The sequence below is a fragment of the Corvus hawaiiensis genome, chromosome 30 (assembly GCF_020740725.1).
Source record: "Corvus hawaiiensis isolate bCorHaw1 chromosome 30, bCorHaw1.pri.cur, whole genome shotgun sequence".
In the NCBI taxonomy this organism is placed as follows: Eukaryota; Metazoa; Chordata; class Aves; order Passeriformes; family Corvidae; genus Corvus; species Corvus hawaiiensis.
The window spans coordinates 3,551,191-3,576,289 of NC_063242.1; the positions used below are offsets into that span (position 1 = coordinate 3,551,191).

Consider the following 25,099-nt stretch of genomic DNA (forward strand, 5'->3'; position numbering starts at 1 on the left):
GAGAGAATGAAAAGAAATCTAACTGAAATATTTCAACAGAATGTGACAATGAAAACATAGGCTATTTAAGGTAGTGTAATAATAAATAATAAATGGTAATAATGAAGGGAAGAAAAAAAATAAGAGAAGTACAAAACTGAAGAATTGACATTAGTGTCTCTGTGTTGAACCTGCCAGTGTTGTCTCCCTTAGCTCTTCATTTTGTACTTGAACTGCAGTGGGCAAGTCCTTTGTAAATCTACTACAGCACATGTCTGAGAGACAACAAAATAATCAGTAGATTGCAACAGGAAATTTAAGTGGCAATGATCTTGGGACTCAAGTGTCTGAAACAATTAACACCTTTTGAGGTTACTTAAATGCAAAACCACAACTGATTTCCTAGGGGTACTTTAAAAAATTAAAATAAAGTCTGAAGATATTTTCCTCAATTATTGAATAATTCAATTAATTCTTTGTTTAGTTAGAAATCATTATAATGTTGAACTTGTTGGTAAAAATTGGAATAGCTGGAGAAAACCAAGCCAACTTCTTCTCAAAACCAGAACATATTATTTGTTTTCTAAATCTATTTGGATATATTATTTTACTGTTCCTTTGGAATTTTCTGCTTTTTCATAATTCCACTTATTTCCATAAAACATAATGACAATGGAGTAGTACAGGTTAGGTTGGGAGGAAGAAGTAAGCAAAGTATTGGTCTCCCTGTTCATACTGAATGTACAAAAATATCTGATTGGTGTTTGAGTGCAGAAATGTCAGAAAAAACCAATACAATACCAAGACTTAGTTTTGTGTTTTATATATTTATGCCATAGTAGGGCAAATGTGAACATCCACATGCAGCTTTAAGGATACTTGGAAAAACTTCTAATTCAAGATGACATTGTGTGTGGGAACATTCATCCATTTCAATTAATGCTGCTAATTAGAAAACATCTGTAAAACTATCTTGTGCAATATTTTATCGGATTGGTGCAGGAATGAGTTAAATAAAATGGACTGTATGTTGTGGCTGAACCAATACAGTGTGGATGTTATAAAATCCCCTCTGGTCCAGGAATATTTGAATTAACACCAATTTGATTCAGGTAAGATGACAGGTCCGACTGCAGAAAAATCCAACAAAACTCAGTAACTTATACTGTGGGATCTGACTAATTGCTCATATTGCAAAATAGGAGCTCTGTAAGGCCCAAATGTTAGCTTTCCATTAGCAAGTCACAATGAGTTATTAATGATTTGAATTTCTGCTCAACTTCTTGCAGACATCCTGGCCAGTGTTACCTGAATTATGAATTTCATCTCTGCATAGAACAACTCCTGCATGTGATAGTTGTACAGCCAGAAAAAAAAAATAAAATAAACCAAAACATACAGTAGATCTCTGCTTCACTATGGACCTCCATGGGCTGCAGGGGGACAGCTTGTCTCACCATGGGCTGCAGCACCTGCAGCATCTTCTGCACCTCCTTCTTCACTGACCTTGGTGCCTGCAGGGCTGCTCTCACATTTTTTTTCTTGTTCCTCCTTCACAGCTATTGTGCAGTGGTTTTTTTGCCTGTTATTTAATATCACAGAGTTTCATCAGCACCACGGATGGGCTCAGCTTTGGGCAGTGGTGGAGCAGTTTTGGAACTGGCCAGAACTGGCTGTCAGTTCTGGGGACAAATGTGGGGGCAACTTCCAGTGCCTTCTCACAGAAGGCACCCCTGTAGCTCCTCTACTACCAAAACTTTGCCACATCAGTCCAATAGTTGTGTTTTTGAAAGGGAGTGATCTTTATATCACAAACACACAAAATGTTTCTGGATGGTCTTCTGAACTTCTGTGTGTGTTACAGTTACATATCAGGGAAAAAACTTTACCTTTGTTTGAGGAAAGACTTCACCTTTCAAGCTGAATGCAAGTTTACTCTCAAAAGAGGAAGTCAAATTGATCTCTGCTACTACTGCATATTTAATCAGGATGGAAACATAGAGTCAGTTTTGATTACACAGGATTTATCTATTTGCTACATTCCAATTCCATTTCATATCGGAGTTCTTAAATTGGAATCATTCCGTGTAAATGTTATATACTCAAAGAAATAGTAACGAGACTGAAAATAAAAGTCATATAATAAGAAAAAGAGCATTATTGGGAAAAGTAAATATACTTCTCTTATAGGGAGAGACAGCAAATCTTTGTTTATCTTGCTTGGTGGACTCAGTTCCAAACAGGGAACCGAGTAAAAAGAAAATGTCATTGAGCAAGAGGCTGAGCCTTCACAAGATGTGTAGAGAGTCTCTTAGGAAATGAGGGGACAGAGGAGTGAGTGGTGCCCCTTGCTTTGGAAGCAGTGATTAAAGAGGCTGGTGACGCTTAAGGCAGAATATAAGCTGTTAAATGAGATGCCAAGCACCAGTACCTTAGTGGTAGCACTCTATGAGCTGTGCAGCAGGCAGAATCAGATAAAGGAGTTGCTAGGTAAAATCTAGAAGTATGTCAAGAGGTGGCAAGGTAAGAGAGTTAATTTACTGGGAATTACTTCACTGAATAGATTAAGTCCTCCTCTGCTGTTTGCACTTCTTCTAAAGCAAAACCAAATATGACTGCTAGTAGTTAAAATTAAAAGATGTTAGGGAAATCACGTAACAGAAAAGCCTACTGTTTGGGATGATCTACCTTCAGTTTTAAGATCAAGAAGTTTAGTGTAGTTGCTGGAGGGGTTTGCTTTTGTTTTTCAAATGCAGAACATAGGAATGGCTGTAGCAGTTCAGACCAGAGTTGATGCAAGTACTTTGCACTGTCTTGGAACAGTTGATCAGCAAGAAAGGGAGAGATTTTAGTCTTGCTTCCCTGGAGTAGTATCCTGGCCACCAATAATCTGTGATTCAGGAGTTTCTTGAGAAAACTGACATCTCTCCATTAAGAAGTTTTGAATTGTTTTTTGATCTATGAACTAGTCCAATTTAATTGCACGTATTTGTGAACTTTTTGCATTCATAACATCCCCTGGCAAGATATCTCACACCTACTTTGCACAATGTGAAGTATTCTAGAACAAGTGAAAGGTAGTGTTTTTTCTTTCAATGGATAATTATGTTGTCACCAGATGCTGTGGTTGTCAAAGCGGAGGTTCATGGAAAACTCATGGAAAGAAAATCCAGCTACAGTGATTAAATGCAAAAATCTAGTTGCTGGCTTTTAAAGTACCTAGATTGCAGATACTTGAAAACAGAGAGAAACCTTAGGGGAAGCATGCCCTGCCCATGCAAAACAGGCAGAGTTTGCTAAATTGATTGACATTTTTTGTAGTTCTGAGCAGTTGTCTATATGTTCTTCACTGAATTGTCTATATTTATTGAAGTCTTTGAAGAAGTCGATGAAAATTAAATTAAAATAATTGTTGGCGTTCCTCATCTCTTCGCTCCACTTGAGGTGATGTTGTAACACAGTTAGTTTCTAAGCAAGATTTTGCAGAGGACAGGAGTAAGGCTTTATACCTTTGTTCTCTCTGTTCAAAGAAGTGTCTTTATATATTTATGAGTATTTAGGGCAGAGTGCTGCTGAAAGCTCTCATATCGCTCGATAAAGTTGGATATTTTATTATGCAGATGACAGCTGTTTGTTAGTCCCTCTTTTCATAAAGGCTCTCTAACATCAATTGTCAGTAGCTCAATAGACACCAAAATAGTTCCTCATGTTTGCTTTTACTCAGAAAAAGTATAGTTGTGCCAGAATACAGCTTACTGAGGAACAGTTCAGCATAGCTATCCAACAGCTAGAAATCTAAACATATCACACATGTGACCAGTGTATCCATCCCTACAATGTTCCTTGCTGTGCAACTCTAACAAGATCGGTTAAATTGAGAGTATCTGCTGTTGTGCTAGCCCTGTAATTACTCAAACCTGTCAATGTTACAGAGTTGGCAAAATTTCTATGTATGAGAGCCATTCAAATTTCTGTTCTGTGCCCCAAGGATTTGCAGTGCGTTATATTTATGGCCATGAGGATTTTAGTGCACACCCCAGTGTCTCTTTCACTGTCTGCCAGACAGGCTTCCTGGCAGCCAGCAACCCTCACAGGTCAGTCCTGCTACTTCTCCTGACTTCAGTGATGTGTGGCCTTCACATGGGACATCCTTCTCTCAGCCGCAGAGGGCCTTTGGGTAGATTGGAGGTCTCTCCTGTGTATTCAGCTGCTCTGCTGTTCTCTCCAGAAATTTTTCTTGTCCTTGTGCACCCCTAATGTCTCAGGCAGCTCTTCCTCCCTGTGTATTTGGATCCTTTTCTCAGTGGAGGATTATAGTTTTTATTTGTCAGCCTCTCCTCTGAAGAGGATTCAGGAAGGCTAACACCTCAATCCACAAATTCCTTTGACTTGTCTCTTATGCAGTTCATCTGGCTGTTTTTCCTAATTAAAATAGATGCCTCTATGCACACTTTGTCAGGTGCCAGCTGTGATATTAAGCTGTCTTTGTCACAGCAAGAGGCAGGACACTTCACAAACCTTTGCTTAGTGATTTGGTTGTATTTTTCCTTGTGAATCTCCCAGGTAATCTGTATCAAGACAGTGTGTTAAGAGATACACTTAATGTAATTATTTCATTAATATGTATGTTTGCTATTTATAATTGGCTTATTGCTGGCTTTTGGCTGAGACTATGCACAACAATTAATGTGTTTGGGGTAGGTAGTTCTCAGCCCCTTCTCCTGAAGAAAACTGTGATGAGTAACAAATCACATATATTTGAAATTCTAGTTTGGGTAAACATATTGCAACCTTGGTCAGTGTTTCAATGCGCAGTCAAGTTCAGGGGAAGAGCATAGCTGCCAGGTTTTATATATGGGTTGAAAGTGAGCTGGCTGCTGTTCAGCTCAGTGAAGTAGATATGTTGATGACAATTGAGGCAAAAGGTCAAAACTTGGTAGTAAAAGCAGTGCTGGCTCCTTCAGGTTATATTTTTCATCATATAAATTTGTGACTTTTTATTAAGGATTCTTTCCCCTTCATTGCTCCCTGTCATGCTCCAATTAGTAAGACAGTCAGCTTCATGTCATCCACATGTGGCCAGGACTTTCTAGCCTTTGTTTTTTAATGTGGATTTTGGTCCTTATGCAGTCTTCTGTTGTACTGTAAATAGATTGCTGCAAAGGGTTGTTCCTGGACCGAGCTTGAGTCACTTGTAGACAACAATTCAAGAAGTTGTTTGGTAGTGATCTGATGGGAATTTCAGTGATTGTTGTCCTCCAACAGCACTGCTCTCTTTTAGGGTTACATATGTAGGGTTTGGAAATTGAAGACCATGAGCAGCAGTGGTGGCCATCTGGGATTTCTGAAAAAGTACATATGTTCAGAGGGCTTCAGGAGCTCACTAAGGATACAGTGTTCAGACTAGAGGCAGGAAAAAATGTTTTCTACTGCTTGTCTGTCTGGCTTGGTAGGGCTATTATTTTTATCTGAATGTTTATTTTTTAATGCTTTTTACAGACTGTTCTGTTGCTTGCAGGGAAGAATGTTATACACAGTGTATGTTGTGAAATGTGTCATGAAACAAATGTGAAAGTTTGCTTTCTCCCATCTTTCTCATTTTTCCTTTCATTTCTGTCCAGTTGTGGCCAGCCACAGTACTAAGTTCTTATTCTTTATCTCTGAGACATACTTTGACTATTGGAATGATCTTGCTCAAGGAGTAGGCAGAGTCTGCTATAATTATTCATGGTGGCCTAGAAGAGAGAGAACTGAGACTGGTCAAGAGGAAAGTACAAAGGTGAAAACATGGTAGGCTTTTAACTGCATCACATCAAAGAGAAGCCCAGGTGTTATTGTAGGTACTTTTGATTGAACAGTACTATATCTCAGTGGTGTGAACCTTTCACTTTGGGAGAGATGAACAAATATTTTGGCATACCTTCCCAAGAGAATTGCTGTGTGATGGAAAAAGGGTTGTTGTCATGCTAGTATATTCATAACCATGAAAAGATCAAATAAGAAAGAAAGACCTTATACTAATGCCAATTCTGGACCTCCCAGTGAGTCAACCTACTGGGACCCATAATTGCTTAAGTTTATTGCAGTGAGAAACGTTTTGTAGTTAAAAATGCATCAGTGTTTTGTGATGTAAGGGTGGGTTTTAGCATGAATTTTGCTTCAGATAACACACCATAAGGTTTTATAATTTAGAATGTAGAATTTTATTTATCCATAGCTTTCACAGGCCCTTCCCAGACTGCAACTTAGGACAGTTTTTTTATTATTAATATAATTTTTATTTCATATAGGGCTTGTATTCTTCTCAAACTGCTACTTAGGGATGCATTTTAAATGTGACCTAATAAAAAAAAAGAAAAATAATTATATTCACTGGTTTTAAGTTGGTATGAAAACCAATTCAACAATCTCTTCTGCTGCAGCTTCAAATGATAAGGTGGATGACGGAAAAGACTTCGCTAAATGTCAATTAAATGAAGATACCTAAAGCTGTATTGTCCTTGGCTGCTTAAAAATTCAACAAGTAGCTGAGCCTTCTAGTTGCACTTGGAATAAACTGGTCTTTAACTAGGGAGTGAAGGAGTAAGAATGGAGGATGCTGCTTCTTCCAACGATCACAGTTTTAATTCCCTCACAACGTGAGCTTGCCACCAACACATCAAACTAATAGGGGAGCCTCTGCCATACTGAGTGGTTTTGGGTTTTTTTCTGCATTAAGAAGGAAAGTGTTGGGCTATATTATGCAATTTAAAAGAGTCTATGCATTAAATATCTGTATCCTTTTGAATAAGTGGGAGCAATAATGCTATTCTTGCAGATAGAATGCAAATATAATATTTTTGCTTTTAACATATTAATTCAGTAAGGAGCTTAATATAAGCTTCCGAACTTCTTAGTCAAAATCTTTATTCTCTCTGCAGAATTCAGTACAATTACTACTTGGATGCTGATAGTAAATGAACTCTTTTATTGAATAGTCATAATGAAATATTGGAGGCTGGTGTGTGATGGTTCTTATAAAGAGTACATTCAAGGAACACTTTGTAGAATAGGCAAAAGAGGGCAGAAAACTTTCGTTTCAAGAAGAGAAAAAAGTGGCTTTTAGTGGAGCAGTGGCAGCTGCTATTATAATCTGTTGGCACTCCTAACTTCCAGTATGGTTTGGAATCAAATTCCTACCTTCAGGCACATAATTTATTAATACTTTGTTGCAAGCTTAGGAATTAGGGTTATTATGAATGATTAATATGACTTTATTCAAGGATTGATATATCTTTTGCAATACTGACTATCATGAGCCTTTTTCCCCTAATTTTCAGTCCTGGTCTCAGTTTGCAGTAAAATTCTTTACACCTGAAATAATGATCAAACCAATTATCAGGGAAGCCAAGAACAGGTCAGGTTAGAAGGACCACAGAATGTCATTTAGCCCAGCTTTCCTATCAAAGCTGTGTGAGCTATGAGAGCAGAACAATTAATTCTTAGCACTTTAAAAGAATATTTTGCTATCTTTTGAAGATTTTGCGTTGTCCTTCTAAATGACAGGCTCTCTGCTATATATTTTTGCACAGAATACTGAGGTTGGACTTCCTATGGAAGTTCCTTAGGAGTCTACATTAGAGACAGAACTTTTTTTATAGAGACCATCAGTAGTGTCAAGCTTTCCTCCGACTACGGAAGTCCTGCTGACAATGTGGTGTTACATTCCAAGTTTTGCTTTGGGAAATGGTAGCTCTGAATGTAGAAAATAAATGTTTTGGTCAACCATTTTTTGCTGGACTTAGTTATTATTTGTCAAATGGAGGTATCAAAATTCTGGTTTTGTACAATGTAAGGAAGCATTTTGCTGTTCTTTTACTATGGCACATTAGGGATCTGGAAGAGAGTGCTCTAATTTTTCAAGTTTAAATCTTACGTTTATATCTGTGGAACCTCTGATTTTTTTCTCTGCCCAACTGCCCAATAGTTTATTTCTTAGTTAATTATTTTATTTGTGACATTGAATATTGTCTCTCTCTTTTTTTTTTCCCAGTGTGACAATGCAAAAGGACTCAAAGCCTTCTATGATGCAATAAAATATGGACCTAATCATCTGATGGTTTTTGGTGGTGTATGTGCAACAGTTACTTCTATCATTGCTGAATCTCTAAAGGGATGGAATTTGGTTCAGGTAAGGCATGGAATGGAATATATTCTAATGCTGACTGTCTTGTGTCTCTGGATCTTTTTTTAAAATTTAGAAACTTAAGTTTGATGCTTTTAAAGCTAAGCTTTAAAACCGGATTTTAAGGCTTGGCATTTTGTTGTACTCAAAAATGCCTTTGAGTTTGAGGAAGCAGTCATCTGTCTCAGTAGGCTAATCAAATAAAAATAATGGGTCTCAAAAAGCAATCTAGGTGAAATCAAGTTCAGGCATGGTAGGGGAGCAAACCTAGGACTTCTGAAAAGTTAGATGAAACAACTCATCAGGCCTTAAATTATGGTACTTCAGGGCATTTACTCAGTCTGTACTCAGTCACAATGCAGTAATTACTATGGACTTTAAAAGTGCTGGAAGTGCATAAATTCTAAATAGTGACTGGGTTTGTGTCTCAGAATTTAACTCACGAAGCACATTTATTCCCAGTTGTTTTCTTTCTGACTTTCTCAAAGGTCAAGTTTGTGGAAAGGTTTCCTCTGCTGAGGAATCAGAATTTGTTAATACTAGTCTCTAAAATGCAGATGATAATAGCATGATTTTCTTCATTTATTCAATCATCTGACTAGTGATAGTTTTCAGAAGGATGGCTTCTCACATAGCCGTTGAGTTTTGCTTTTCTGATGTGGAAATACCCTGGCTTTCTACTCAATATTCATATTGCCCAAAAATACTCCTGTATATTTTTTTTTCTTAAAAACTGCAAATTATTCTATAGCAAAATAAAAAAATATATAGTTAAAACAATTACCTGAAGTTACAGTTCCAAACAGGCTCCTCTTTTCCACCTGGAATACTCACTAACAGTAGAGCAGCAAGAACAAATGAGGCATAATTAAATATGTGAAGAAGATGATGATCAGAGTACAAATGGGAAAATCTTAGGAGGATAATTAAAGTAGCTTGTTAACTGTGTTTGCAGTGCTTGTCAGATCAGATTTTTTTTTTTTTTTCTGCTTCAGGATTTTTTTTCTGATGTGAAAAACAGTTCTTCTGTGGAAACCAAATAATAGTGTGTCTCTGGGGAGAATGGAGAAAGTAACAGAAAGCTTGAAACTATCTTTTAATGCTCTCTCTAGAAAATGGCCTAGTTCATGACCTGTAACGAAGTATGTGGCTGGAGCTCTGTTTTTTTTTTTTTAATTTGTCACATGGAATTTCTATAAGATGGAGGATGTTTTAAATAGCAGGATTTCATTGTGCTAAAAATCTTTTCACTTGCAGTCAGGTTCTGCCTGATACAATCTGGAAATCAATTTGTTAATGAAATTTCTCAGTCTAAGGAAAGGTTTCAGAAAGCTTTTAAATTCCTGAATTTGTCAATGTATGTGTTCAACTATAGAATGACATGAAGTATTGCTACCAGAGAGCATTTATTTCTCTGTGTTTAACCACTCTGGCTGTGACTATGTCTTAAATATTATTTATGATATCAGTGCATCAAGGTATTCTTGACTGCTTGGGCTTAGTATTCTGTGGGCACTAGATAAATCCTCACATGGCAAAACTGCTCGTTATGTCAGGTTTTTATATATTGATTGACTGAATGATGAAAAAACCACAAATAACAGCATGACTGGGAAGTGTGGCAAGGCTTAGTGGATGGTATAGCAGTAATGGTACCAATCCAAATATTGTTTGTGAAAGTGGTATGTCACATGGTGACAGCAATATGTGTTATCTGCAAATCAGCAGACGTAGCATGTATAAGACAGCAGGGAAACAGAGTACAAATCCTTCCACTCCTCAGGATCCACTGTCATATGTGTCTCTGATTAAAAGCATAACTTGAATAGAAGGAGAAGATAGAAATCTGTAACTCCTAGAAGTGGAGCAATATTATTCAGCCTGATAAAATACAAGGCTGTCCTCCCTCAAAACTTGAAACTTCACCTCAAGGAATCACAGCAAACTCACATAAATTGTTTTATTGTGATAATGATGAAGTCATTTCATGTTACAGTCAAGAAGAGGGAAAACAGCATATAGACAAAAACTAACCTGACATTGTATTATTGAATAGAAGATTTGCATTTGGATGTCTGACTCCAAAGCTTTGTCCCCGTCCTTGTGCCTGCAGTTGTGAAAACAAAGCTCCTACCTCTAGCAGGAACATTTGATTTGATTTACACAGGTGTCATGAGGTTCAGCAAAGTGATGACTTTCTTACATGCCAGAGAAATGAAGGATGATACTGATAGTCTTGGGAAAAATAGGGATGAAAGAAGAATAACAGAATATAACAACTAAAAAAAAAATTACTTTCCTGAGGAAATACAGTATGAGGCTTGCTGACTGCAAAACCATTCTGAAAGCCTTTTAGCCCTGATTTCCAAGTTACTGGGTGACTGCTTTTCCTCTGTTTGGATGAATTTTTCTTTTCTGCCTCTTCTCCGTTCTCTACAATAAGAAGCTGCCAAAACCAAACAGTGAAACAAAAAGCCAAGAGTATAAATGTGCTGGAAATTTTCATATTGCGTTTGCTACTCAGGCAATTGTAGTAGTGATCAGGGAGGGGAAGGAAATAGATTCTTGCCAGGCAGCTTCAGTCTCTACACTCCTTACTGTATGCTTTTGATAATGATACTGTCTCTTTTACTTAAGTGGTTAAATCAGGTAACTGATGTCCTGCAACAATGTGAAATAGGGAAGATTACAGAGGTTGAGAAGAGTCTCAGTCTGAAGGTGACATGTCTTATTTCCATGCCATATCAAAAACCAGGTACTTTTCCTTCTCCATCTTGACAAATTCTGATTTAGTTATGATCAGCAGCAGAAAGGGAATTTGTGTTCTCAATTAGCTGCCTTCAACTGCTGGCTGATTTAATTATCTCTTACTGTTACAAAATTAATTATTTTTTAATGGAGCATTTTATATCTGTGAAAGGAGCAAGTTGTTTTAGTCTGCAAAGACTTTTGTCATCCTGAAAGACTTTCACTGAGGTATGCTAGGTGACACAACTTGGAAAATGCTTTTTGAACACATATTCTTAGTAGGACAAGTGCAGGCACCCATTCCTTAGCCTCTCAAATTAAAAGCCTCTCCATGGGTAGCCTCTATGTGCCAGCAGTCCTTTGTTGAGTGACAGTCTGAATATGGGCTGGAGGCTGCATGTGTGTCTTTGATCTCCAGGCTGTGGTGTGGAATCAGTTTGAACCTTTGGTGTTTTAGTTTAAAAGTGCCAGTAATATCTTGTGCCTTTGAGAATGTGCCTTAAAGGCATAATACAGGGAAGTTGCTGTTCTATAGGGAGAATACGTCAATGTCAAATTCTTCCAGATTAATCTTATCCGCATTCTTTCTCATTGTGTGTTCAAGGCAATTAAACAGAGTGAAGAAGAATCATGAATAGTATCTCTCAATATCTTACAAAAGACAAGTTATGTATTTTTATTCTGTACACTGAAGCATTCCTGCTAGCATGCAGTTAGTGTAAAACAAAAGAGACAGCTAGCTATTCAGTCTTTCTATTTCAGGATATCCATCAACTGTTATCTCCGTGTGATTTGCTTACGGTGGCAAAAGTGACTATTTTATATGGATTGCTGTTTCCCCTGTTTTTTATTGTCATCTCTCACTTTTCCTAATTGTTATATTAACATAAACATTTAATCAGCATGAGGATTTTGACCACACTGGTCATCTCTCTTAATATGTGGAACTCTGTCTCAACTTTTGGAGATTTGTCTTTTTCTTTCATTGTGCCAGACTTTCTCTTACAGCCTGCTTCATTTACAATTTTATTTAACTCTGGAAATAAGCCTCTGCCAGAAACAGAGTATAAATGTTTGTGCTTCCTCGCAATATCCTCTGTTTCCACATATTTTATGTAATCTAGTCATAACTGCTGGCTTCTAGGCAAGTAACTCCAGGCAATACAGTGATTAGATCGTAATGACATTCAAAACTGAGGAACCTTATTTTGGATTCAGCATCTTGTGTTGGAAAGTTTTCTAACAACATTATAGGTGCCCTAATCAGGATGTATTACTTCTCACTCTTGGGCATATTAATATAGGATGAGTTCCTGTGTTAGAAAGGGATGTTGGAAAGGGAAAACTCCTGGTTCTGTGATCATGTGATTGGATATTAAAGAGCCTACCCTGAGATTTGTTTTATTGTCCCAGAGATCCATAGGTATTCAAGTTCCCATCTCTGAGTTACTGAAGAGGCTGCTGGTGTTCAGGAAATTCAGTGATGTTTCTAGCTTTTGATTTCCTTCTGAAACAAGGCTGATGTGATTGCGCTGTCTGTTCCCCCTAGTAATTTCTGACCACTGGGAAATCACAACCCAGTTTTAACAAAGGATTTCCTAAACATTATTAGCTTCTATACATTTATGTGAAATTGAGCTTCTGTGGACAGGGATCCATAAGAATGAAGGAGAGGCTCCAACATGAGCACAGAGAACTTAGGGACAGTCGTGCTGTGTGGTTTTCCATGTTCAGCTGCTGTTATGGAAAGGGGACTGGCTGCATTGAGAAGATTGTTAGAAAAACAGCAGAAAAAAAATTAAGAAAACACAGAGAAAGGGTGAAACCCAGAAGGATATGAAATAGAAGCTGAGGTACGTGTTTGTGTGTGTGTTTGTAGAAGCCTAGGACAGTGCATCTGTAAGAAACCAGGCTTTATTAAGTGTCTGTTACTCATCAAAATTCTTGTTAATACAGAATTTCACAGATGTGTTCAGGTTAAAATAATGGGGTTTAACACAGAAATATTGCAAATCACCAGACATTTCTATACTGGCCACTGAATCAAATTCCTTCTTGTTAATATCTGAATTTTCTAAATCTTTGTACTTGTTACCTGGAGCTCCAGCATGGACACATAAACTAATGTGGTGTTTTCTTTTCTTTTTTAGCCTTCTTCGTTCTGTTTATTCCAGTACAGTGAGTTTGTGCTACTTTTGCTTCCACTGCACAATTTTCATGCATTATTAGCTTGAGTAATGAAAAGGGCATTTAAACTAGTCTTTGGCTAAGAAGATTAGCTACTTCTATCTATGTGATGCAGGTAGTCCCTCTTATGAAGAGGCCTTTTTCCCACTGGAATATGACCCAATGCACCAAAAAAATAGAATCTTTGCCTTTTAGGCCCATAATTCACTATTGTAATCTTCCTTTTCTTCTTCTTCTTTTTCCTTTGCATTTCTATTTTTTTTCTCCTGGAATTGGAGGGATTTTATAGATTTTTCTGTATTTGTGTTGCGCTTTTAATAGACAAAGGGAGGAAAAGACACCTCTTGAGGTCTTATTATATAAGGCGCAAACCTGAAGACATTCTTGTCCTGTTTTTAGGAATTAGCTGAGCACATAAGGAAATTTTGCTCACTTCACTGTAGGAATGCCCAGGAGCTCCTGAACAGGAAGAAAACACAGTAGGTCTGACCTTCAGGCAGAATTTCATGTGAAGTTTCTCCTCATTTAAAAGAAGCTCTGGTGCATTTGGAGGGAGACAGACCTTTTGATTCTGCAAATCCTCCCCCTGAGAGAAGCTGCCAGCAGGAGCCCTGCCGTTATTGATGAACCCTCCTGAAGATTTGCGGCTGCTGCTGGAGCAGAAGATGCATGGGGAGTAGAAACAGATCATCAGTGCCATACCTGCTAATTAGTCTGGGGGTCTCAGCGTGTTGATGGATGCATACATGCACAAGGTAGAGCAGACCTGGAAGTAGCTGTATGTTCACATTTCAGCTTAGAGAAATGGATGTGGCAGTACAGCAGGCAAGACTGGTCTAGGGCAGAAGAATTACTTGGGTGACAAAAGTTCTTTCACAGGACCCCTTGATTCCCAGTGCATTATTGCAGTTGTACTCCAGGGATGACATTTCCATTGCTTTGCTTTAAGAGCAGAAACTTGGTCCACAAAGTTTACATTGAAAATTTCAGAAAATTTCCAGGCTGAGGTATGGCAAGAAGTGCACATCCTGATTTTCAAATGCACTGCAAGATTTAGTAGGATCTTCTTTTATCTTCTTTCCCCCTTCTGCCTAAATGTATGACATTGATTTCTATGGCTTAACCTCTCTTTCCATCAATTTGAAACTGGCTTCCATCCAGTGTTCACTTTTATTTAAATATGATTAGCTGTTCTTTTTCATCTTGTTTGTCCTGGAGAAGACATCAAAAGTACAATATATAGTCTAGTTTTCGCCTTTGATCTAATGTCTAAGGTTCAGTTCTACTACATAAAGCGTGAATAAAGGTATTTTAATACAGCTCTAGAGTTAGGTCAAAGCAGCTCAAGACTGAACCTGTATATTTATTCTAACATGATCTGCATGCTCTGGTAGAAAAAAAAAACCAAAACAACAGCACATTTTTTTTAATTGTTTTTGTTCTTCTTAGTTGTTTGCACATATTCATTCAATCACTTTTGTTTAGAGTTGGATCAATAATATGAAGTGAATGGGTGATGGTCTAGGGGACAGATACACACTGAAAAGGCAAGGGTGTCACTTTGCCTTGCAGTATAATATGTGCTTGGGAAAATTTAATTCTGAACACATCAGATATTCTCTCTTTCTGAATCTGAATGGTCTCTTGAACAAAAATAAAATACATTAAAAATATCCCAAACACAGAGTGTAATACATAAGCATTGATGGGTTTTGGGGTTTTTTTCAAATATAAAGCCTTGTGCTTTAAAGCTAACTCATGTTATTGGTAAGGTGTTTAAAATGTCCAGGTTAATTTATTATTAAAATAAATAATGGCTGCGTACTTTGGTATTTGGGGATTTTTTTTTTTCCCCCACGTAATTTTTTACTGTCTCACTGCTTGTGTTGCTGGATTTTTTTCAGTTGTTCTTGTTATCTTTCCCATTTTGTTCATTTTTATAAAACAGGCTTGAAGCCTTTTCTCATGTGGCTTTTACAGCCCCTCAGCTAGGATAGACTTGCCAGGTAGAATCTTACTTACCAAAAATGTTTCAGTATTGCACCTTGCAGCTCTTGCAGAGCTTCCTTCCCTGCTACACAGGTATCCCCTCAGTGTGCTGTTTGGGGCTGCCTTTTCTGGAGGGGTTTTAGGAGGGGAGGTAGAAAGGCAACTTTGGTTCCCATCTCTTCCTTGTCCTCTTCCCTGTCCTGATATGATAGGCAGACTTATGGTTTGCTTCTTTGTAAAATCACTTGTAGTTCAGAATCTTCATTATGCTGAATGACGATGACTGTGATATACACCAATTTCTTTTTCACATTTGAGATTATTTTTATGGCACATTTTCTAGTACCTTGTCAGCTGTCTGGTTTTTTGATGGTCTAACCCACTGGACTAAAGTGCTGCTAAATTTTGTTCTAGCATTGTGTTTTCACTGACTTTCTCTCGGAAATGTCATGCAATTTGTGGGGATATAGCTGTGTAACACTAATGTCCCATTAATGATAATATTTGATTTATTCACAGTTATGCCAGCCCAAAGAATCACATTTTGATTCATTAATCTCATTAGTTTCATTACTCTGTGACCCACAAACTTGTCTAGAATTTCCCATTGCTTAGTGGGAGCATTTTTATAGTTTCTCAGCAATTGCAGCACTGAATTTTGAGCTGCCTCTTGCATTTTCCCCTATGCCTGACTCTCTACGAATCTTGTTTCTCTCTCATTGAAAGCTATCTCAGGGAGATCAGATGCTAATTAGCTGCCTATCTGTATATGTTTTTTCTGCTTTTAAGATTATATTGATTTAAAGCTATCTTATTTCACTGAAAATCATGTTATTGTTATTTGGTTGATTTTTGACAATTATTATTAGTTTATTCCAAAATACTCAGACTATAATATTGTATTTCTCTGACTATTGCAGCATTCCAAATATTGTAGAAAAGTGGTTTCAAGCTTCTTTTGCCATCAATTCCCCAAATGTGGTTTTTCTGATTATTTTCACTATACCTAAGCTGGAATTGGTTATTTTGGTATGCTGTTTGTCAGTGACTACAGTAATTTGTTTCTTAAACAAGTAGCACTGACTGTACTCTACAGAACCAGCTTGCTGGCCTGTTTCTCAACAGCCTGCTTGGAAAGCCCTGGGGTTGTTTTCTCTCCAGTCCCTTTGACCAGCCTGGCTTGAGTGGCCTTATGTGGAGTGGCATCCTCTGCCATAGCTGTTGTTGTCCTTGGAACACACAGACCTGTCCAGAGTAAGAAGGAAAATACAACAACAACTAATAATAACTAACAACTAACAACAATACAACTTGACAACCAAGTCAAGGCAAAATTGATGTGATAAATTTTGTTGCTTGTACTATGGCTCCCACAGCCTTAAACTCACTTCTTCATTTCATTCTCTCTCATTTGAATGTATTTCTTCATGTCACTGTTCTATTACGGTACAAGGAAAGCATTTTCATGTGGTAAATTAACCTGCTTTCCCCTGAATGTTGTTTGGCCACAGTTACTTAATTACTTATTTTGAGGAATAGCCTAATTCATACAAATTCAGCATCAACAGCTCCTGGGCATAATTGAAGAACAAACTAATACACCAAGAATCTGGAAAAAGAAAAATCATCTTCACGAAATTTTGAAATTTAAATAAAATATTTATTGACCTTTAAAAACAGAAAAAGGTTAATTATGCTCCATTATAGAAGTAATCCAATGGTGATATGTTTGTAGAAAAGTAAATGCTAAGGTACAAATCCTCACATAATAGAAGCTGTTCTAAGGGCATGATTCTCAAATTCACTGTGGAGTTCTTGGTATATGATTCATCTAGGATTGAAACCTATATGGATGACATCTGTTTTAATTTTTGATATTCTCAGTACTCGATGCACCTAGAACAGTTTCTGGGGAATTGTAGATCTTGCTAAGTGCCTTTTCCAGGCATCAGTTAAGTTTCAAAACAACTGGAGAAAAATAAGGCCAATTGAACAAGTGATAGTTTATTTCAATTAAACATGAAATTGTTTGGAAACATTTATTTCCTTTAACCTTAGTTATCACACATAGAAAAAGCAGAATCTCAGTGTCAGAGAAAAGAGAAAGGATCAGCTTAGCTTAAGAAGGTCCAGACTCTGTTGGAAAAGCACTATTAATTGCATACAAAATTGTGACTGAAACAATTCGCAGTTGGAATAAGAAGCATTGTTTGGCCCTAGGATTACACTGAGAAGAGGAACATATTGCATAGCCCTTAAACATTGACTTGTGATATCATTTCCCTTTCCTTCTCATCACATTTAAAACTTATAGCTATAGACAGCTTAAGTAACTGCATCGAAACTTTTTTTTATACTGGAAAATAGTTCCACAGTTGCACCTTTCCAGTCTTTCAGAATCTCTTCTTAGCTCTCTGTGTTTTAATTCCAAGCTGTAGTTGCAAATCCAGATTTACTTTGATTTCTTGTTTTGCCTTGATTTCATTCATTTTTAGGAGATGAGTAACTTGAAAGTTCTGAACTCTGTGTTAAGCTATAACACCTTCTGCTCCTAATTCTCAAAGTAAAGGAAGGCGTTTCCCCAGTAAAGTGTTGCCTTCATCTTCCATTACCTTGCAGGAGTCCTTTAGACTTTGTTATCCAATAGACAGCCTGTCACAGTCTGATTAATAAACTACAGCAGGACTGGCAATATAACCACTATGAGCTTTGTTTGTGTTAGGATGCAACACTAAGCTAGGAAAATTCTATAATTATTCATAATTAAGCTACTGTGAGGGCACAGTGTGTATCAGAATGTGGATTCATTATGTCAGTTTGCCTTCTGAAAGTAAAAAGATTAGTGGCACAGCTTCTGGAAGGTTTGTTTAAGTCCTTCAGTATTCAGATAAGGGAATAAGCCTGCATGTGATTGGGGAGTGACAGGTCTCCAGCAGTCTACAATATTGGATGAAGTGCTTGGGGTCTACAATTTTGTATTCATTTTAAGCACTGTCCTCCTGACATAAATCAAGAGTTAATTTGTTCTATTAAAAAAAAGCAAGAACGTTCTTCATCATAGCCCTTCTGAAAAGCTTGTAGAAGGCTGATGACAGTCTCGATCTGAAATAGTCTACGACTGCCTGTCAAAAGCTGGATGCTTCTCTGCATTTTTCCAGCGGAGGGCAGGAAGACAGTCAGGGGTCTGGAGCATCTCTCCTGTTGATGATGAGCTGAGGCAGCTGAGGTTGTTCAGCCTGGAGAAGGGATGGCTCCAGGGCTTTATAACAGCCTTCCAGTACCTAAAGAGAGGTTACAAGAAAGCTGGAGAGGGACTTTTTTTGGGAGCATGGAGAGATAGGACAAAGGGTAGCAGCTTTAGACTGAAAGAGGGTAGGTTTATATTGATTATTAGGAATAAATTCTTTACTGTGAAGGTGGTGAGACACTGGAACAAGTTGCCCAGAGAAGCTGTGGATGTCCCATACCTGGAATTTCGTGTTCAAGGTCAGGTTGGAGGGGGGCCCTGAGCAACCTGGTATAGAGGAAGGTGTCCCTCCCTGTGAAAGGGGGCTTGGAACTAGGTGATCCTTAAGGTGCATTCCAAACAAAACCATTCTGTGATTCCAAACAAACTCACAAATTGGTCCCACTAATCTATTTGGGAGAATCTGGAGCTGCAAGGAAAAGATCACTTCTGGGAAAGTGGCATACACATCCATCCTTGCTAATACTGGTGTATTTTGCTGTAAAGACATACTTACGCTAAAGAGATTTTCCTCATGTCTCATTTAATTTATACAGTCAGTCCAAAAATTCGTTTGGTAAGCAAATTTTAGCTGCTTCTTTTTTCAAGGCTCAGAATGCTACTGAGAAAAGCAGAGTGACTGAGCAAGCAATAGAGATGATCAATATGATGTTTAACTCTTATTAACAATAGAAAAATTAAATAATGAAGTTGTGTACCTACCTATATATGTATGCATGCACACACATATATCTCTTTAGAATTATCTAAAACTGTCCTCAGTCTCTTTTATGGCTCAGTCTATGGCTGGTGGGGCACTGGCATGTTTCAGATAAATGTATTTGCATTCCCTTACATTGCATCAGGATTCATTCTCACTCAGAATTATGGCTGACGTGTACATGGGTGCTACATGAGCAGCCTGGTTTGATAATTTCTTCCTGTGACTTTCTGCTCTCCAGTTATTATAGCCTTTACCGTTTTTGTTTTATTCTGCTTGCTTGTGAGAAGTTAAAAAGAAATCTGATTCGCAAATCTGAAAGTGAAGGAAGGGCCAAAACAAAGAGTTTATTTTCATAGAACAATCCTGTATGTTATTTGTGGTCTTGATGAAGGAATCCAGAATTACAGATTAGGGACTGTAAACAGACCGGCATGGATTAGGCTATAGAGACAGAAATTTAAGAAGTAATTTTTACCTAGCAAATTTCATTCTGTCTCTTCAAATTTTCATATCTTAGCTATTAAAATTCAGTAATGTTGCAGTTGCCAAATCTGCTAATGCTTAATGACATTAACATTAATGTTGATTATGAATTCTTTGAGTTGTCATTGTGAAAACCCTTGTGATCAGTGTGATTTTGTCCTTGCTTTTGGAAGTCTGTATGACAATGGGATAAAATCCTGTCTTTATGCTGGTTTTAGCTTGGGAGGAAGCGAGAAAATGCAGATGATGGTTTCTTTTCTTTTTCTTTTGTTAGAGCAAAGGGCATAACAATGCAGCTACAGGGCCCTGAGTTTCACTGCCAGATTACTCATGTTTATTGATTGAGACCTGAAGCTACAGTTTTTGCAACTAATCACAGAGTCACCTTATATATAGATTGTACCCAAGGTGGCAGGAGGCATGTCCTCAATTATAACACAAATCTTCCCTCATAACAAATGTGCTTGCACTGGCTTGGCTTGTCCTATTCACTGTCCAATTGTTAGATCACAGTAAGAGACCTAGAATTCTGCAACTTACTGTTGCTTTAAGAAAAGGTATGTAGGTAACTTGCTGTTTATTTTTGTTTAAAGCATTGAAACAGAAGACAACAAAACTGAGTAATAATCTTTGTACAAATAATTCTTTGCTTTGTTCTTTCTGTTAGCCTCATTCTTAACTTTCTTATTTCCCATTGCCACAAGCAGCTCTAGGAGGGCTTTAAGGCAGCACTTTGCCAGTTAGTCATGGCTTGCACACTGCTCGTTTGAACAGCAGGCATTTATTTTTATATCCAGAAATCCACGTTTATTAATGCAGATGAACTGACAGAGAGGGTAGTCTCATAGTTAGCTCAATGGTCTAAGTAGTCATGTGAACAAGGAAAATAAAACTTTAAATGTTGTTGCCCAATATTCTACTGTTTACAGGCAGATTATTATAGTATTATAATCACCTTGGAATGACAGCTTATGCCTCTAGTCAGAAATGAATTCACACAGAATATGACATTCTTAGCATAGTTGTAAAGGGATCACTGGGCAGTAAATCTTAGAATTAATGTTTACTGGGAATAAGTGATTGAGAGTGCTACTTTGGAAGTCTTAGCTGCCTGTCCAGAGACTACATAAATCCTACCTGAATGTTTTCCCCAAAAGCTCAATTTATAAGAGGTATGCTTCCAGAAAGCAAGGGTAATATTATTGCCTCAGCTCCTTAAATGAATAATGAAATGTGCATCACTTGAATTCTATAGAACTTCAGACTTGTCCATGTATGAAATGAGTTTTGGTAACCCCACTATATGAGGACACCTCGAGGCCCAGTATCTCATAAACTTGCCATCAGACTTTGCCCTCAATCCTACACTGCTTAAGAGTATAAATGTCTCTCGTTCTGCATCTCTTCTTGGTAGTCAACCACCTCCATGCCATACTGGGTTCTGTCAGGAGGGGTCCCATCCCAGCTGATATTGCTCATGAGTTTGCCAGGAGTTTTGACTGCAATTTCTACAGTTCTTATGAAAAAAAAAAAAATCATAAGAGGGATCAAAACAAATGTCACTTTTCTGAATTGTCATCAAGATTATTGTGGCCAATGTAAAATTTCTGGTTTTGTACTTCCTTTGCTTTTGGCCTTTGAGGGAGGCAATTCTGTCTTGCTACAAAACATCAGAGGTGCAGTGAACTGTCTCAGATGGTCATGGCTCAGTGCTTACACTCATGAAATTAATTTCTGGGGATTGGAAGTGGTACTGTCTCAGATTCTTCTTTGGTGATACAAAGACAAGCTCTGTGTGAGTACCTGGGTCACAGAAGAGAATGGATGGATTTCCACTTATCTTCAGGTGCTCTAAATGATATTTATATGGAATAATATGCATACTCTTTCTAATTTATCTGAAAATGGAAGAGTGAAGAAGAATGAAGTGTACACATTTTCAGAGCATGATTTGGTCCCAAGAGCAAGGAGTTATGAAACCTGCAGAGGGTGGGATTTCAGATGCACTCCTAGACTTGAAATGGCTCATTGCTCTAGCTCTAAGCACCCCCATGCCTAGCATGCCTGATGTGTTCAAATCACATCCTGAGGCACTTAACTCTCCCTGTGTGCTGTACAGTGAGCTTAAGAGCCTAGCTTTGTATCCCATTACTCTGAAAAAGCACTGATGTTCTCAGAGTATGTGTTTGCCAGGTATTTCTGAAACCATGTCTGCCTTTCATCATACTACAACTGCTCACTATGTTGAATCACCATATATAAAACTGCAGTTCTAATTTTAACATTACAACCAACATCCGTGGAAGTGGCTGTAATGAACAAAATGAAAAGTTATTAACCAAATCCCTTTTCCTGCTCTGCAGCCTAATTGTCATCTGGAGAAATCTCTTCAGAGTTGTAATAACAACTTTATGGGCTCTGTCGAGAGGAAGTTGTATGCCTCTACTGAGGTTTTAATCCAGTACTAGACACCGAAGACCAACACACAAATTGAAAAGAAAAAAAATCACCTTCATGGAGATTTTGCCTGATTTTAGGAGTGCCTAAATGTATAAGGCAGTTCCCTTTTTTTCTCAGATGGCTCCAGGTGCTGGATATGCATGAATTTGCTTTTGTGCATTTTATTTAGCCGTACTCCAGTCTATGCAGGTTCTTGCCACATAGTTGCAGAAATAGGCCTTAACACAATGTGCTGGTTTTCTTTTAAGATATTTCCAGCAGATAAGATAGTAAAGATGTTGCTGGTGTTTTACTGTTAAAATAAAACAGCCAGAACATTTGCCCAGAAATTTGAAGGTTTACAGTTTTCTCCTAGGACAGTCAAAATCACCTCAGAATGCCATAATCAGTAGGCTATGAAGTCACTGTCCCTCACATGCTCTGTTTTTCTGGTCACACAAACCTTTTCAATATTTTGCTGTACAGTCAGGCACCACTGACATGAGGTAAGAGAAGGTGTAGTTGGCACCCTGAACGTAAGGTTATGATAAAAAACAGTCGCAGTGCATCATCCTGAGGATAACTTGGACAAGATTCTCAGACACATGATGTGAGTCTTGGGGATGATGCTGTGCAGGGCCAAGAGTTGGACTCGGTGATCCTTGTGGGTCCCCTCCAGCACAGCTTATTCTATGGTCCTGTGATCTATGTTTCCTTCCTTCTGGACAAGACTTACAGTGACTTTAAAATATGAGTGCTCCTACATTCTGATAGCTAGTGTGTCTAGATAAAAATAGTGAACTACAGCCAGCTGTTTTGGCCAGACAAGTATCAATGCTCTTCTTCAGCCTGTGATCTGCATGGATGGGTGCAGGGATCTCCTACCTTGAACGATGTGGCTGGTCTTTGCAGAGCAAGGGGTTTGGCACTGCCCGTTACCCCATGCATTATAATGTGCTAAATATGCCCTGTTTAGGATATTACTTGTTTTCTTCACCACCATAGTTTCATAGTTCATGTTATAAGGAAGCTAAATGTGCATAGAGTCCAAGGTGCTCTTCTGTGACCCAGCTCCCACAAGTTGAGTTCTGCAGTATTTATCTTCTAGATACTGGGATTTCACCTATAACTGAGTCTGTATTCACTACACGGCCTGAAGTTACCTTGTACAACGTAAACGTAGCGAGGACAGGAACAGAAAATAGCTGGTTTATTGATTGCAGCTTAGGGGTCATTTTCAAACATTCTAGATATGGATAGCGGAACCATCCACCTCTGTTCCTGCTTAAAGAGTGTATGACTGATCTTGTCAGCTTTAATTTTTATGAAATTTAGAATGTGACATTTGCTATGTCTGAACTTACGTCCCTGTAGAATACTGTCAGTTCTTTGGAGTCAGTTAAGGATAGGGTATTGAAATTATCTGTTTTATAGGAACAAATTACTGGAATGGGTTTTTCTGGTAGTATGAGAAATCCTCAATTTTTCTTTGAACTGTTGGATAACTTTTGAAAAGTCCTTAAAGGGGAAGAATATTATACAATTTATATATTGATTACACTCAATTTTCAGAATTTCATAGCAAGTTTTTCCAGAACAGATCCCAAGAATCACTATAGTGGTTCTTCACCACTTCAACATACAGATCACATCTTTCCTTATTTTACCAAAAGCTGAGCCTAAAGGAATCAGGTGTCACAACATAATATATGAAAGTACTATAGAGGTACCAAATTTTTTCTAAAGAGATCTTTTATCTCTTTTGATTCTGTATCCAAACTAGAAATACATGCTCTACATTTTTTTCAGAACACTGACATTAGTAAAAATTAATTTAATTTTAATATTTTCTAAGCTTTCTTCAAGCAAATTGAAAGACTAAGTATTTTCATTTTGAAGATACTTGTCTGTGTGTGGTGATTCCTAGATCCTACTTTAATTATGCCTAAATAATTACGAACCTCCAGATTTTTTTTCTATTGTAGTATCTCTATTTAGATCATAAAAAGTATAAAATTCCACACTACGAAAGTATGATAGAACATGCAGATCAGAGCTAAAAATACTGAAGTTTTAATTTGAATAGGCATAATTTGATTAAATCTCTCAAAATTAAGATCTCATATCTGACAGTATTTATAATTCTGTGTTTTTATTAGTATATAAAACTTTCTCTTGGGTGAAGATGTAAATTCTTAAGTTTCTGCATAAACCAGTTTTGAAATGTCCTGCTCTCAGGGATACATGTCTTAGTACTGTTGGAGGTTACAAACCTTATGCATTGATGTCTTATCTTGATTTGACCATAAGTATAACTTTTCTTTAGAAATATACTTGAATTATCCAGAGCCATAAAAATGGAACCTCTATTTGCTGTGCACAAATGTCCCCATTTAGGTATCTTCTCTGGTTTCAGCATAAACATGTTTCCTTGTTGGAATGCTTTAACATTAGAGCACAGGATCTTCTGAGTAGAAAGGCAGAAAAGTTTTGTTTAATGTGAGAGTGGTCAAACATTGATACAGGTTCCCCAGGGATGGTGTGGTGTTCCCATCCTTGGAGATACTTGGTACCCTTGGCCTCACTGCTTTGGACAGACTGTAACCAGCAGGTTGAGTCCAAGGGAGGTGATCCTTCCTCTCTTCTAGACACATCTGGAATGGTGTCCAGATCTGGGCTCCTTGGTACAAGAGAGATGTGGGCGTGTTGGTAAGAATCTAATGGAGGCCCACAGAGATGGTTAGTGGATTGGGGTGTCTGTCACATGAAGAGAGGCTGAGGAAGCTGGGACTGTTTAGCCTGGAGGTTTGGGAGAATCATGTCAATGTGTATAAATACCTGATGGAGGAAGTGAAGAAGGCAGAGCTGGACTTTTCTCAGTGGTGTCCAGTGAAAGGACCAGAGGAAAATGGGCCAAAACTGAAATGCAGGTAATTCCATGTCATTGTAGGGGTAATCAAACCTAAAGAAATTGTAGAAAGTCCATTCCTGGAGACAGTCACAAATGTGACTGGACAGGGCCTTGAGAGACATGCACAAGTAGACCTTGGTTTGAGCAGGGAGGTCAGACTAGGCAAAGTCCTGTGTTGCCTTCCTATTTCAGCTGTTCTGTAATTTTGTGAATGTACCCCACAGTCTTGGTTTTTTTGTTGTTTTTTTT

General features: G+C 37.8%; 1 protein-coding gene across 2 annotated transcripts in view; it reads left to right on the plus strand.

Moving 5' to 3' along the window:
* The window catches only part of GABBR2 (gamma-aminobutyric acid type B receptor subunit 2), a 470,824-nt gene that overhangs the window by 98,910 nt on the left and 346,815 nt on the right, over positions 1–25,099 (plus strand). For both annotated transcript variants that reach the window (XM_048289220.1, XM_048289221.1), the window contains exon 2: positions 8,012–8,149. In XM_048289220.1, coding sequence (XP_048145177.1) covers positions 8,012–8,149 — 138 coding nt within the window. The remainder of the gene's footprint in view (positions 1–8,011; positions 8,150–25,099) is intronic.